Genomic DNA, 14,054 nt, shown 5'->3' on the forward strand with positions numbered 1-14,054 from the left:
CATTGCACAGATATGGTTCACCACGTTCTGGGATGGGTTGTCAGTGTTCAAATGGGGAGTCTGAAGAGTAGGAACAGATGCTTTTTTTCCTTAATGGCTCTTTCCCTAATTTAAAATCCTTCCATTTATTTCCCTAAGATTTAGTGATAACTTTAAACACTTTAACTAAATTACCCAGCGGCTTGGCAGCCATCACAGTGGCAAATCTTTTTAGAAATCCTAGCAATCTGTTAGATCATGGGTACTATGATATAAAATCTGCATGCTTCACATACAAAAATTAAATCAGTGCAATGGATACAAATACATAATGCAAATGGCACCATTTCCAAACGGAGGGTACATGACCTGCTTCTAAATATTGAATTTCTATGTTTTCTTTCAGTCATTGACTTTCTAAATTTGGGCCAATTTATTCTCATTATTCCTAAGTAAACCTACTTTGATTTTTTTTTTTAACAGTTATTTTATAATCAAATAGAGCCAGCCAGCCCTGATTCATGGATCCTGATGTTGCTAGGATACATGGTTTGGTACTTGATGAAAGTCTATCACTTCAAAGGAGAAAACTTTCAAGTGTCCTAGAATCTGACACTCTCGTCTTCCACTGCAGAAGGCGGGCCCAATCTTAGAGCTTCTCAGAAGCTCACAGACTGCAGGATTGGCCTCCCCTGCTTTGAAATAAGCCTCCTCTCTGTTGGGGCTGTGCAATTGCTAACACTAGTCAGGTTGGTCTTAAAGCAAGGAACACACGTATTTATAATAAAACGCGTTTTCATGTTTGGTTTTACAGTGAAGAGAAAAAACCCAGAACCCCCAGATTTTATGTACTTTGAAAATATATTTAAAAACATTAAAAATTCTATATTTAAAACATATATTATATGTTAATTAGTACACTTAAATAGAACTTGTATTTACAATAGGCTTCTGATGCGGTTAAGTTTTAATGCCAATTTTTTTTCAATAACATAATTATATAAATATACTAAAATACAATAAATATTTTTTTTGTCTGTTTTACATGGTGAATAATATCTTTACCATAGAGAAAACAAGGCCACAGACATTTACTTACATTTTCAATGGGAATCACCATAAAAAAGCAACAGGCCTGCCGGCATGCATGAAACACTTCTGCCACAGAGACCACAGCAAGACTTTAAAAAGAAACAAAACAGAACTGAACAGAACAAAAATGAACAGCAACAGAGAAAGATTTTAACAAAATAAATCTTAGGTCAACATAAGCCACCAAGCGTGTGACTGTGATGTAACCTATGGGGTAAGAGAGAGCCAGTGACCACACAATTGCTCAGGGTCTCCTATTCAACCACGTAACGGATCTGGCCTTTGCAGGACTTTTGAGATTGTGACGGGACTTCCTGTTTTATAATTTTGTCCCTCAGAAGCAAGCTGCAAAAAGTTAACATACAGCAGATATTCGTTACATGTCAAAAATAATTACAAAGACAATATTTTCAAACAGCACAAAACAAACCTCTACTAAAATCTTCCCTCTTTTAAAGATAGGTGTTCAGATGGTATCGTAAAGGATAGGCTCGGCTCGTTCTAAATGAAAGACTGAACAAATAGAAATTATTTGCTGATGGTATCTTCATTCCCTGGGTCATGGTGGACGTCCTCTTTTGCTGACCCCTCACCCAACCTCCTAAGATGCAGCAACTTCTGGAGGCTTTCTGCTATTCAAGGACCCTGGTCTAGGACATTCTCAGATCTGGATAGGGGGCTGAATGGGGGAGTGGGTTTAGCACTATTTCTCCCAGGACCACTCTTCCAGACTCCCAATTTTACTTCTCCAAACCCAAGATGGCAGAGGTGAGGCAGGGACCCTCTCCATGAACAGACAGGATGGGCAGGAGGTTGCTGGGGCCTTCACTGGGAGCAACACTTTGTCAGCTCTGTCCCGGCCTCTTCCATTGAGCAAGGCACCTTTTCAAGCCTTTGGTGTCCTGGATGTGCAGACACCTTCTCGAAGTCTTGTCTCTGGACAAGATTTTCTGTCAGTAGCCTTGGTCATCCAACCTGAGTTTTGGGGCCTTTTCCTGTCCCTTCCCCCTTACCAAAAGTTCTCAGAAGACAAAACCCTGGTTTCCTCAAGTCTAATTTCAAAGCAGTAAGTGTTCATGTTGCAAGCATCTTCTCTCTCATTGTATCAGTCTCAAGATCACAATGCCATATTTGGTTCTGAACCTGCTCCAGGCTTATCCAGCTTTAGGACAAATTACCCAGGGGTGGAGAGCATAAGTCAGCTTGAGTGGGGTCCTCCAGCGAGAACCTCTTAGCACAGTTAGATAATGTAGGCACTTAAAGCGCGAGGTCCAAGCAACTTGACATAGTCATTCCAGAGCCACCTCTGAAAGGTCCTTCAGAGGCCTCCCTTCTGGAATGTCTCAAGTACCATTCCCCACCCCCACCTAGACCTCAGGATGGCCGCTCAGGAATTTCTCCTGCACCACCCGGAAATGACACGTCAGCTCCACACAGCCTCCATATGGCTGCTCTGCAGTCTCATTTCACTGGCGTGTGGACTCCTACTCTGATCTAGGCATTTCTGGGTCCGTACAGAACTCCACCTTTTGCTTGCAAGACAATTTTTAAGCCTTACCACGATTCTGTGAAGCCTTACAATGATTTACCCAACGTTTACCCCTCGTAAAAAAGAATCTTCATTTTTGTGTTTTGTTGTCTTTTTCTCTTCTTAAAAAAAAAAAAGAAAGAAAAAGAAAAAGAAAAGAAAGAAATCCCTGTTCTCCATGCTTATATGAGTGCCACAATGACAAAATTTGTTCACTCGTTCACAGCAGTGGTAAATTATTTCAGAGCGCGCAACTGATTTTTCTTCCTTTGAGAGAAAACAAAACAAAGAGGGGACCAAAGGGGGAGGGAGGGAAAGAATGTGCTCTAAGAAAATGTAGGTCTTTCAGACAAAAGGAGACTCCCCTGACCAAGGCCCAAAGGGCGAGTGGGAGCCTAGGAGGTGCATCATGGGAAGTGGAGTGAGCACTTTGTTCAGTTGCCTTAATTTTTATTCATTGTCCAGTCATCTGATTGATATTGCAAACATCTTTACAACATACAAATAAATCTCTTATCAACCAGAATATATATTGAAGGAATTCTTTCCCCATCCCTACTCCCTATGGGAACTAAAAAAAAAAAAAAAACAAAACAAAAAAAAAACAACAAAACAAACAAAAAAAACACAAAACAAACAAAAATATACCCCTCCCAGCCCCCATTCCCTAAGCCAGTAAAGCGATGACAACAGCACCTTGACATTGTTTTAATTCCAACGCTATCAGAAGTTAAAAGCAGTAAAACAGATAATAGTACTAACAAGAACGAAGATACTTACTGTCTAAAATGTAAACGGAATGTTTTGGTTCAAATTTTTGTTGTTTTTTTTTTTTGTCTGTTTTCTGAAAGAGGACAGTTTATTATCAATTCACAATTAAAGCAGCATGCAATTTATTATTATTTTTTTTAAACTTTTTACGTTTTCAATTCTTGGCAACGGCAACAAACCACAACATTATCGAGGAATGTAATGCAGACTTTTTAAAGTTGTGCGCAAAATGACTGTTTCCCTTCTGGTCATGGATAGGTCCAATAAATAGATTGTAGAACCACTGTACTGTATAAACTTCATTTATACATGCAGTTCATAAAATTATTTTTCTTAACTGAATAATTTACCCTGTTATGTATATATACAAATAGATAATTTTTGTCTCAATATAATCTATACAACATAAATCCACTATCTTCCCCTTTTAATGGTCAATGTACATACACAGGAAGTGTCTATCCTTATGAACCGCCAGCCAATTCTCTTTTTGCTATCCATGGTCAGGGCCCGCACGTACGACTGGGTAGTTCGGCACTGGGAGTTCCAATGCCTTTTGTCTATGCCCCTGCAGCCCTCCTTTGTGTAACCCATGGGATTGCACTTGGTCTCATAGAAGTACTGTTTCAGTTGGCCTTTCGATACGGGGACTTTTTCAAGGACCGTGACCGTCCCGCCCGACATGTCCACTGCAGTCTTTTTATCCGCCGCTGTCACCCACTCGCTAATACTGTCACACACGCTCAGCTCCCCACGGCGGGCGGGGTCAGAGTGGCGCCGGACCCTCATAGACATGTTTGCAGCATCCAGGTAATTTTTGTATTCCTCAAGCAGAAAGAGAAGAGGAGGCTCCAAAGGCACTTGACTACTGAGCATCACCCTGGAAGTATACAAGTCCGCGTCCTTATTGTTCTCTTCATTGGGCCGAACTTTCTGGTCCTCATCCAACAGCTCTTCTATCACGTGTTCAAAAGTGTCAGCCAAGGAATTCAGGCCTCTCGAGCCTGCCTTGGGCCCATTCACGCTCTCCAGAGTCCCATGGGTCCGCACACCTGGGTAGGCCAAGCTGCCTTGTCCTCGGACGTTTGCTTCCTTCATGGGGGCAGCCTTCATGCAACCGAAGTATGAAATAACCATAGTAAGGAAAAGGATGGTCATCACTCTTCTCACCTGGTGGAACTGTAGGGAGAAAGCAGAAAGAGGACACAGAACTCGTTAGGGCTTTCTTCTGCAGGGATGCAGTGCGGCCATGTGATTGTTAATTCCAGGCCATTCTGCAGGGTCAAGGATTTTATGTACTGGTGATAAACTCCAGCTGCAACACAAGCTAATGTCAGGAGTGTGCTCTATGTGGTTTAATATAAACCAGAGACCGTGCTGTGTTTGCCCCAAGACTTGGCATTGAAACCCAAGGTTAGATGGCTTCTAAGCAAGTGAAAAAAACGGTGGCTTCAAGTTCTCCTCCTTCCTCCCACTTTGGCAGCTTTGTAAGTTTAATTTTTAATGATCTCTGCTCAGGCTGTCACAGAAACACAAAATCAGAAATGTTACTAAGCAACAACTGCAAGTGTAATAGTAATTTTTTTTTTTCAAGTTAGCAACATGGTCCTATTGCGGGAACATGTGACAGGAACAGTAGTGGCCTGAGGGGTCTGTGGGGGCCTTTCTAGCTGTGTGATATCTAGGCATGAAGAGCACCATGAAAAAGAAGTCAGGGAGGAGTAAAGAGCCTTTACATTGACTTTTTTTTTTTCCTCCCATAGAGATAATCTATTACAACAAAGCAGAAAGATAATCCCATCAAGCCATCCTGCTTTACAGATAAGGAAACCAAAGGCCACTGAAGGAATTGCTTCCTGTCCCGAAGAAAGTTTATATTAGAACTTGGGGCTCCCAACTTCAGCTCCAGTGTTTCCCTATTACACCTGGGTGGTCATAACTGAAAATGTTTTGCTTATTTCCAAACACAAATCATTTTCTACGCATTGATTTTAATGGCGTGTCTATGCCTGGGGCTGATACCATGAAAACAATGTGTCTACTTAAGAGAGAACTGGAAAAGTCAGCATTAAAAAGGCACTGAAGTCAATTTCAAATGCCTCCCAGATGCGGATCCACAGTTATCTCCACCAACTCTCCGAGCCCCTCACCCCTTGGCTTTCCTGGCTCACAGGCGGCCCCATCTAAGAAAGCTCAGTTTCTCCTTTTATTGGAGGTGTGGTCCGGTGTGTATGTGTATGAGAGAGCTCGGAGTTTATCACACCTTTAAAAAGCTGCGTGGCATTTTGCACATTTTGGAATAGGCTTCTTTCTGTGCTTTTGAAGTTTTCTGGGAAGTCCCTTAACAGCACACCACAAAATTAATCTTTTCCTGTTTGCCAGAGGGTTGCTATTCTCTAAATTTGGCTCTACGTCTACAAGCAGACTCTGGGAAGCCAATTAGAATAGGTGAACAAACAACATGAAAACATACCTACAGACCGACCCAAGGTTACCGTCTGATGGTGAAGGACTTCAGAATCACTTACCTGAAGCACTGGGTCCCTTAGCAAGAGAGAGAAGCATCCCTCAGCCCCGACACTCTAACTATTCCTACTTCTCAGTCCTGGAGCAAGGACTTACAAAGAGACACACACGTGGCCTAGTTGTTATGCTGTGCTAACCAGTAGGAAGAAGGACTGTTTTTCTGTCCATGAAGTGTCACTGAACAGGAAGGCAACAACCTACCTCCAGTCAATAGGTCATTCTGCAGAAATGGCTGAAAATGCTGGTAAGGAGAAACAAACGTTTCTGTTCTCCGCTTTTATAAGAGATCACGGAGAGACTATTACTGTCCCCAAACACCCACAAATTTCCTTGTGGATTCACTCTCACTTTGTACAACTAGCAAGCATGCTCAGGACTGTCTGGAGTACACAAGGGTCTGAGGGTAGGAAGGGCACACTGGTTTGAATGAACCACAGATATCCATTCTGCTTACACCTGAACTTTTTGTGAATGTTCTGGATTCTGCACCACCAAAGAAATGTATCCTCCGAGGAGCTTTCTGTACCTGGCTGTACCACTGAATGAAAATCCTTTCTCCTAATGTTCCCAGTTCAAATTAAAACAACCCAAGGGGCACCTCCGATGGAGGCTGAGGAAAGAATGCAAATTTAGAATATTTCACTCCAGCCATCTATATCATCTGTATATTACTACATCCATCTATAGCACTAGAGATTTGCTGTGATCAGTTATCTTTTAATACTATTATTTCATTAAATCTAAGATACCTGCATTATAAAACACACCATTTTATGTACCACTAAGAAATTAAAAATGCAGCCAATTAAACTATTGCTTTCTTTATCACTCGGAACTGTTACTGTACACTTGCTGAAGAGCTCTCTTAGGCTTATTTGGACACATTTTATCATATATAATTTTTCCGCATACATAACCAAAGAAAACTAAGCAAAATAAATTGGCTAAGGTGGTGACAACTGTGCCGTGGCTCCTTCCTACCTGGCCAACAATAACAATAAAGTGACATCAACTGTAGGACACAACCTATTTCAGAGATGTTAAAAACATGAATCGGAAAATGCTCATTTTAGAATTAATCAAATAGAGTAAGTCTCGTAAATATTTACTAAGTGCCCACACAAACTGCTTAAAATGGCCTACGGCACTCAGGCACCTTCAAATACAGAGTTGGGCAACTGTTTTATAACCACTACCACAGTAGTAAGTCTTTTAATGATAACCTTTTCCTACACTTGGCTTAAAGAAGTTCACCCTGCCTTTTACTGGTCTCATCTTTTTATTAATAACTTCTCGGTTACAGAAGTAGTCAGTCCTTTACATATCCTTCTTAGCAGTTCCATAAGATACAAATGGTATCTGAGTCAATATAACTTGGCTTCCATCCTGAAGCCCAAACCCGGGGCATCCCTGAAAGCTGAACATCTGCAGAGTCAGTAATGAACTTCCTGGTGCTGAAGTCCAGCCCCCATCTCCAGCCCTGCCCAGAGGGACACTTCCGGGATGCTCACTGCCTACTCACTCACAAGGCCTGGGAATGCATCCAACACCTACTTTTTGTGGGGACAATGTTCCTTCCTAACTTTTCTGTTTCTGACAGTGATTTCTTATTCCTCTGGACCGTCCAGGGTGAAGGCAAGAAATCTTGGAGTCAAGTTTGACCATACATTTTAGGTATGGTCTTCAAATCCAATCAGCAAAGAAGTCCTGCTCATTTTTCCTTTAAGACATTTTTTTCTTGTCCATCCCCTTTTTCCTCCATCCCACTGCCACCATCTTGGCTCAGCTGTCACCATTTCGTTTTGGGACTACAATGTCCCCCAGACGTACTTCACATCCTTTCTGCTCCATTCAACTATGATGACCACTGCCTGACTAACCACTCTGAGCTCATCATTCTCTTACAAAAACTTGCAATGGCATTTTTTTGTTCCACTAGATCCCATCTAACCTCTTTTATCTGGTATTCATACCCTTCAAAATCTGGTCTCACCTTACTCACCTCTACTCTGATCAGGCCAGAGTCCCTGGAACCCCAGAAACATTATTGCCTGGAAGTGACTTGTTCCATTCCTGGCAAACTCTTTTCTCTCTCTCTAAGTCTTGTTTATCCTTCATGGCCCAGTTCAAGCATCAAATCACACATGGCACCTTCTCTAATTACTCCAGCACACACTGTCCTCCTTCTCTTCTAAAATTTGCATGTTACATCTCATTTAGTACTTCATTCCCTACTCACTCATTAATTGTTGACGGTGTTTGCTAACCATGGCCAGTCTTCAGTTAGATGATAAGCTCTCTGAGGGAATGAATCATGTCTGACCCAATTAATGCTTAACACAGAGTAATATAATAGTTCTCAGTAAAAACTTACTGATGAGTTTTTTAAACCATGAGAAAAGACAGTTTTGACTTAATCTTCATGGGAAGCCTTCCCATTTGGAAAGCACCAGTGAACTCACTGGAATTATTTGGTCAAGTACAGGCCATGCTAAACCCAAATTATAAGCTCGAAGGGATCTGATAGATGTCAATGATCAGTCATGAAGAATCTCTTCAGCTTCTCTAACAGGGCAAAGCTTTACTTGAATGATTTCTAAAAAGCAAATAACATGACATCGTATGAACAGCCCCTGTCATTTGTGTAGCTCTGTTTCTAATAGAAGACTTTGGAAAAGCAGCCAGTGATAATAATAATCATAGCAAAACTTGGACTTTTTAGTCTTGTAACTGCCTTTTTTGCTGTTAACCTCCTCAGTGAGTGATTTTATACACTGTATCAGGAAATCCTAAAAGTAAAAGCCTCCATGACAATTCCTAACATTTTAGCCCTTCAGATGAGTCTATTACGCCAAAGACGAGAGGCGGTGTAATACTGCTAAGTAGACGGTTAGTCTATATATCTGTTTATATGTAATAAATTCACTGGTGCTGTCTAATTCTGCTCCAAGGCTTACAACAATCAACTCAACCGCATCTATAAAATGCTAGAAAGGATTTCTTTTTTAGCCCCATTCTCAAAAAATTAAATATAGTACACTGGGCTAAAAAGAAAATCGACAAAATAGAAATAAAGTTTAGTTTTAAGCATGACTCACAAGTCTTAAACATTCAACCAGATGAATATCCATGACAGCATGCTGTAGTAATAACTTACATTTGTCTAAAAGACTACAGAACATTCACAAGTATGATCTAATTTGACTGTTACAAGGAGATAAGACAGGTATTATTATCCATATTATACAGATGAGACAATTATGGTTCAGAGAGGTTCACAGGTTACCTCTTCGTCCAGGTTTTCACCATCAGGACATGCTGCTGGGTTTAGAATATTTAACTGCCAGGAGAAGAGAGGCTCTGCCAAAGAGGGTGGTCAGAGAAGGAGCTTCTAAAATGTGGCCACAGTGCTCTGCAGGTGTGTGTATCCTGGAGCCCAACTTTCTAAAGGCAGCACCCCTGAGATGCTACTTTGTAGTATTGGATTAACTGTGACCTAGAAGACCCTTTGACTTTAATGCCATTCCAGTGGATGGAATTTCAGACAACCTGGTCTTCCTCTAAAGGAAAGCTTTGCAAAAATTTAGGCATGCTAGAACAACATTTCCATGGCCAAAGCTAAGAAGGGAAAGCAAACAGTAATATGGGTAACTCAGGCAAACGAGAGAGAAAACACAAAGCGTTCCTTGTTGCCAATCCCTTAGGGTTTTGTCTATGAGCATGTAATCAAAGAAAACAGTTTAAAGATAGGGCTGCTCATCTTAGTCCTATAAGCAACAAGGATAATGGTAACGTTGAAGAAATTATCAATTAATATTTAATTCCTAACATATATGATGCAAGCCTATTAACAGACCACCTTAATGCAATCTTGCAAATCAATGCAAATAATCTTTAATTTGTGTCCAGTTTCACTACATGCATATATTTTGTTTGTTCATTCATCATACAAAGAATCTACCTTCAAATCTTACAGTCTAGGAGGGAAGTAGGACATATATTTAAGTAATAAAAACAGAAAGGTAGAAACGACCCAGGAAAAGTAAAGAAAAAATTCTATAAAGAGAAAGAGGTTACTTCCAGTTAGAGAATGAATGCTTTGTGAAGAGGAAGGCAAAGGATAGGGAGGATTTAGATGTGTCCAGAAAAGACACCAATGGATGGATGGAGGCTTGGTTGAAGTCATAGAATACATTTCTGGAGAGAAGAGCTCTGAAATGGAATAGTGAGAAATAACAGAGAATGACTGTCAGATTCTGGAAGGCTCTCAGGGGGATGTTAATGAGTTTGGACCCTGCCTTCCCGGCATGGAAGAGCCAGTGAAGAGTTTCTTAGCAGGGAAATTCTTCCAGAAGCCCAGTTTATCACCAGGTATAGGAGGGCCTGAAAGAATGATAGACTGGGAAAGACCAGTTAATTCATTGATTTTCTTCTTAGTGGCTGTTGAGCTTTAAAAATAAATAGTGAGGGGCGCCTGGGTGGCTCAGTTGGTTAAGCAGCCGACTCTTGATTTCGGCTCAGGTCATGATCTCAGGGGTTGTGAGATCAAGCCCCGCGACCGGCTCCACACTAGGCATGGAGCCTGCTTAAGATTCTTGCTCTCTCCCTCTGCCTCTCCTCTTTCCCTAGCCCTGTGTGTGCACGTGCATGCCCTCAACTCTAAATAAATAAATAAATAAATAAATAAATAAATAAATAAATAGTAGTTACTTAAGTGTGAGATTGGAGTTAAGGACTTGGGTATATCTTTTGATTTAATTAATTTATTTCTATTTTCTATTTATTTATTTTTAGGCTGAAGTGAGTTGCAAAAGGAGAAGGGGTTAGAGAGAAGTGTGCAGAGATGAGTGTTAACCACGGGTCATGTCTGGGTTGGCTGAAAGAACACTGTGGAGGGAGATGGAGGGAAGGCGGGAATGGAAGCTCTCATTCCAATTATAATTACACTGAACTTGGATTCCACTGCTCAGCACTTTTAATTCAAAGATCTCCAAACACTTTGCAAATATTAACTAATTAAGACTCATAGGACCCTAGAGGTGCAGGTAACTATAATTATCCCCCTTTCGTACAGGAGGAAGGAGGACCCGAGTTTTTAATCAACTCAGCCACTCGCTGTGGTTCCCCTGATAGAACAAGGTCAGAAGCTCAGATTCCAAAGGAAAACTAGGCCTTTCAACTACAGAGACCAGTTCCTTTCATCCTTCTGCATTATTTTCCCATTAGGTATATACTGCTTAGGCGAGAATAAAACAAACAAACAAACAAAACAAACAAAAAAACCTGAAAACAAATAACTTCACATTCCTCAAAGAAAATAATTGGCAGTTGGAATCCATAAGTAAAATGGCGGTGGAGGCCTAATGATCATGACAGATGCTCACCTATTTGCTTGAATGACCAATCAATTGAAACTAATAAATATTTTAGTAAATGAAATCTAATAAGGCAGATGTTCCAAAGCTTTGAAGGAAGTACCTTTAAAAATGTAGTTTTCAACCATAATGTATTTTATGTTCATGGGTATCCAATTATGCTTTCTACACAACACAGTCCTTCATACCAGAGTACTCTCTGATCCCCTAGTAGACGCATGGTATTGTGACACTTGCAGACATTACTTAGCCTCACTGAGAGTGCCAGAGAAATTGCTGGTTCTTACAGACCCAGAATAATACATACATGTAATTAGCATGTAAAAAAGTATATTGCCCTGGGGCGCCTGGGTGGCTCAGTCGTTAAGCGTCTGCCTTCGGCTCAGGTCATGATCTCAGGGTCCTGGGATCGAGCCCGGCATCAGGCTCCCCGCTCAGCGGGAAGCCTGCTTCTCCCTCTCCCACTCCCCCTGCTTGTGTTCCCTCTCTCGCTGTGTCTCTCTCTGTCAAATAAATAAAATCTTAAAAAAAAAAAAAAAAAAAAGTATACTGCCCTGAATTATTAATTTGATAGATAAATTTACATACATCTTTGATAGAAAGCACAACAGCTCTGGTCCTTTATTAACACCTTCTATTCCATACTCCATCCTTGAAAAAAGCAAACATTTTTCTACTGGTCAGATACCCAACTTACCCAGGAGTAACACTAGACCATATTCTCCATTAGGATGGAGAATTACAATTTCTGCAGTACTTTGTACAAAGTAGGTTCCCACACATGCTAAATGACTCTCTTCCCTCTGCGCTGGTAATATTTGTATAGTATTTAGGGAGGTGAAATTAAAGTAAGAACAGGAAGTCTTAAAATGAGATGGAATGAATTTTGGAATAAGGGCTAGAACATGCCTGGCACAAGGACCAGGTCTGGGCAGAGAACATCCCACCTGCCATTTCCATCCCACGCACAGCTGCCACCATCCAAAGGTCTTTAAGTGCCTCCAAAAGTACTGCCCCAAGAAACCTACTGTTCTACAGTAACCAAGGAAGAATGCCTGAAAGCCAGAGCCACCCACAGCTGGAAGTCCTATCCATGCCCTGCCCACTTCCTCCAGCTCCTCTTCACAGAGTAATACCGCCCAAACAGTGCACAGATCTGTAATAAAGTCAAGTATACCCAAGCCAATTGCCTATCAAATGAATAGACAGCTTAAAAATTTTGCTTTTTAAAATACATTTTTACACGCTATTTTTATAAAAGATTTTATTTATGTATTTATTTATTTTGAGAGAGAGCAAGCGAGCGCTCACGTACACAGGGGAAGGGGCAGAGGGGAAGGGGGAAGGGAGAAGGGAGAGGATCCCAAGCAGACTCGTGCTGAGTGTGGAGCCCAATGCCAGGCTGGATCTCACCACCCTGAGATCATGACCGGAGCTAGACGCTTAACCGACTGAGCCACCCAGGTGCCCCCTTAAACTGCTATTTTTTAGATCATAGGAACAAAATGGCAGTTAACATTCAATTAAAAAGCTTAACCTCTTTAATTAGGATTCTGTTTTCTTTAGAATTTCAGGTGAGATTTGTTTATATAAACTAAAGTTCAGATTTAACAGTATTCTAACTATTACTATTGTTCTTGACTTTTTAAGTTTCTTATTTTAAGTACAGTTAATTAACACCCAGTGTTATATTAGTTTCAAGTGTGCAACACAGTGATCCAACAATTCCATACATCACTCTATGCTCATCACAAGCGCACTCCTAAATCCCCATCACCTATTTAACCCATTCCCCCACTCACTGCCCCTTTGGTAACCATCAGTTTGTTCTCTGTAATTAAGAGTCTGTTTCTTGATTTATCTCTCTCTTTTTTCCCCTTTGCTCATTTGTTTTGTTTCTTAAATTCCACATGAATGAAATCATACGGTATTTGTCATTCTCTGGACAACGTTCTATTAAATTGCAAAAAAACAATGCATTATTAAATTCCCATAGGTGACAGACAGTAATGTTAACTATGATCTGATCTACCAGGTTCCATTAAGTTTCAATGACCTACTTTGTAAGGACCTGAAAAAATTAAATGAAACCTTGCTTCTCAAAGTGAGATCCATGGGCCAGCAGCATTAGCATCACCTAGGAGCTTATAAGAAATGAAGACTCTTGGGGCAGCTGGGTGGCTCAGTTGGTTAAGCGTCTGCCTTCGGCTCAGGTCATGATCTCGGGGTCCCGGGATCGAGCCCCATGTCAGGCTCCCTGCTCAGCGGGGAGTCTGCTTCTCCCTCTCTCTCCCTCTGTGTTTTCCCTCTCTCTCTCTCTCTTTCAAATAAATAAAATCTTAAAAAAAAAAGAAAAAGAATCTCAGCTTCCCTTCCTCCATCCCATCCACCCTATCCACTAAAACAGAATCTGCTCTTTGACAAGATTCTTATACTTCAAGGTGATTCATATACTTATTAAAGTTGAGAAACATTGGACTGTAAATGATAAAGAGAAAGGAAGCTACTTCAAATGAGGAAATGAAAGGGTTAAGGTCAACTTAAGTATTGTGGTACATTCTGAGCATATCATGGGCTTACCTGCCATCTTTCCTCATTGGTTCAACTTGTTTTATTGGGACATTTATTATGTAGGAAAATATTTTTGCTTTTGTAATGGTATTAAATAAATCTGGGCTCCCTTTATTGTCACCTGGCTTTTCCACTATTGTGTTTATAAAGTACAGGATACCTATAAACGTGATTGATTGAATGAGAATTTATATTGTACTACGGACCTAAAT

The 14,054-nt window shown here is 40.8% G+C and overlaps 1 protein-coding gene across 6 annotated transcripts in view; it reads right to left on the reverse strand.

Moving 5' to 3' along the window:
• Positions 1-996: 996 nt before the first annotated feature.
• The window catches only part of BDNF (brain derived neurotrophic factor), a 61,644-nt gene continuing 48,586 nt past the window's right edge, over positions 997-14,054 (reverse strand). For 5 of the 6 annotated variants that reach the window (XM_032414178.1, XM_032414181.1, XM_032414180.1 and 2 more), the window contains exon 2: positions 3,437-4,549. In XM_032414178.1, coding sequence (XP_032270069.1) covers positions 3,785-4,549 — 765 coding nt within the window. In that variant the 3' untranslated portion in view covers positions 3,437-3,784. Of the gene's footprint in view, positions 4,550-14,054 lie in introns of all 6 variants that reach the window. The other variant, XM_032414182.1, reaches the window with a different exon arrangement.

The sequence above is a fragment of the Phoca vitulina genome, unplaced genomic scaffold (assembly GCF_004348235.1).
Source record: "Phoca vitulina isolate PV1807 unplaced genomic scaffold, GSC_HSeal_1.0 scaffold16, whole genome shotgun sequence".
Taxonomy (NCBI): domain Eukaryota; kingdom Metazoa; phylum Chordata; class Mammalia; order Carnivora; family Phocidae; genus Phoca; species Phoca vitulina.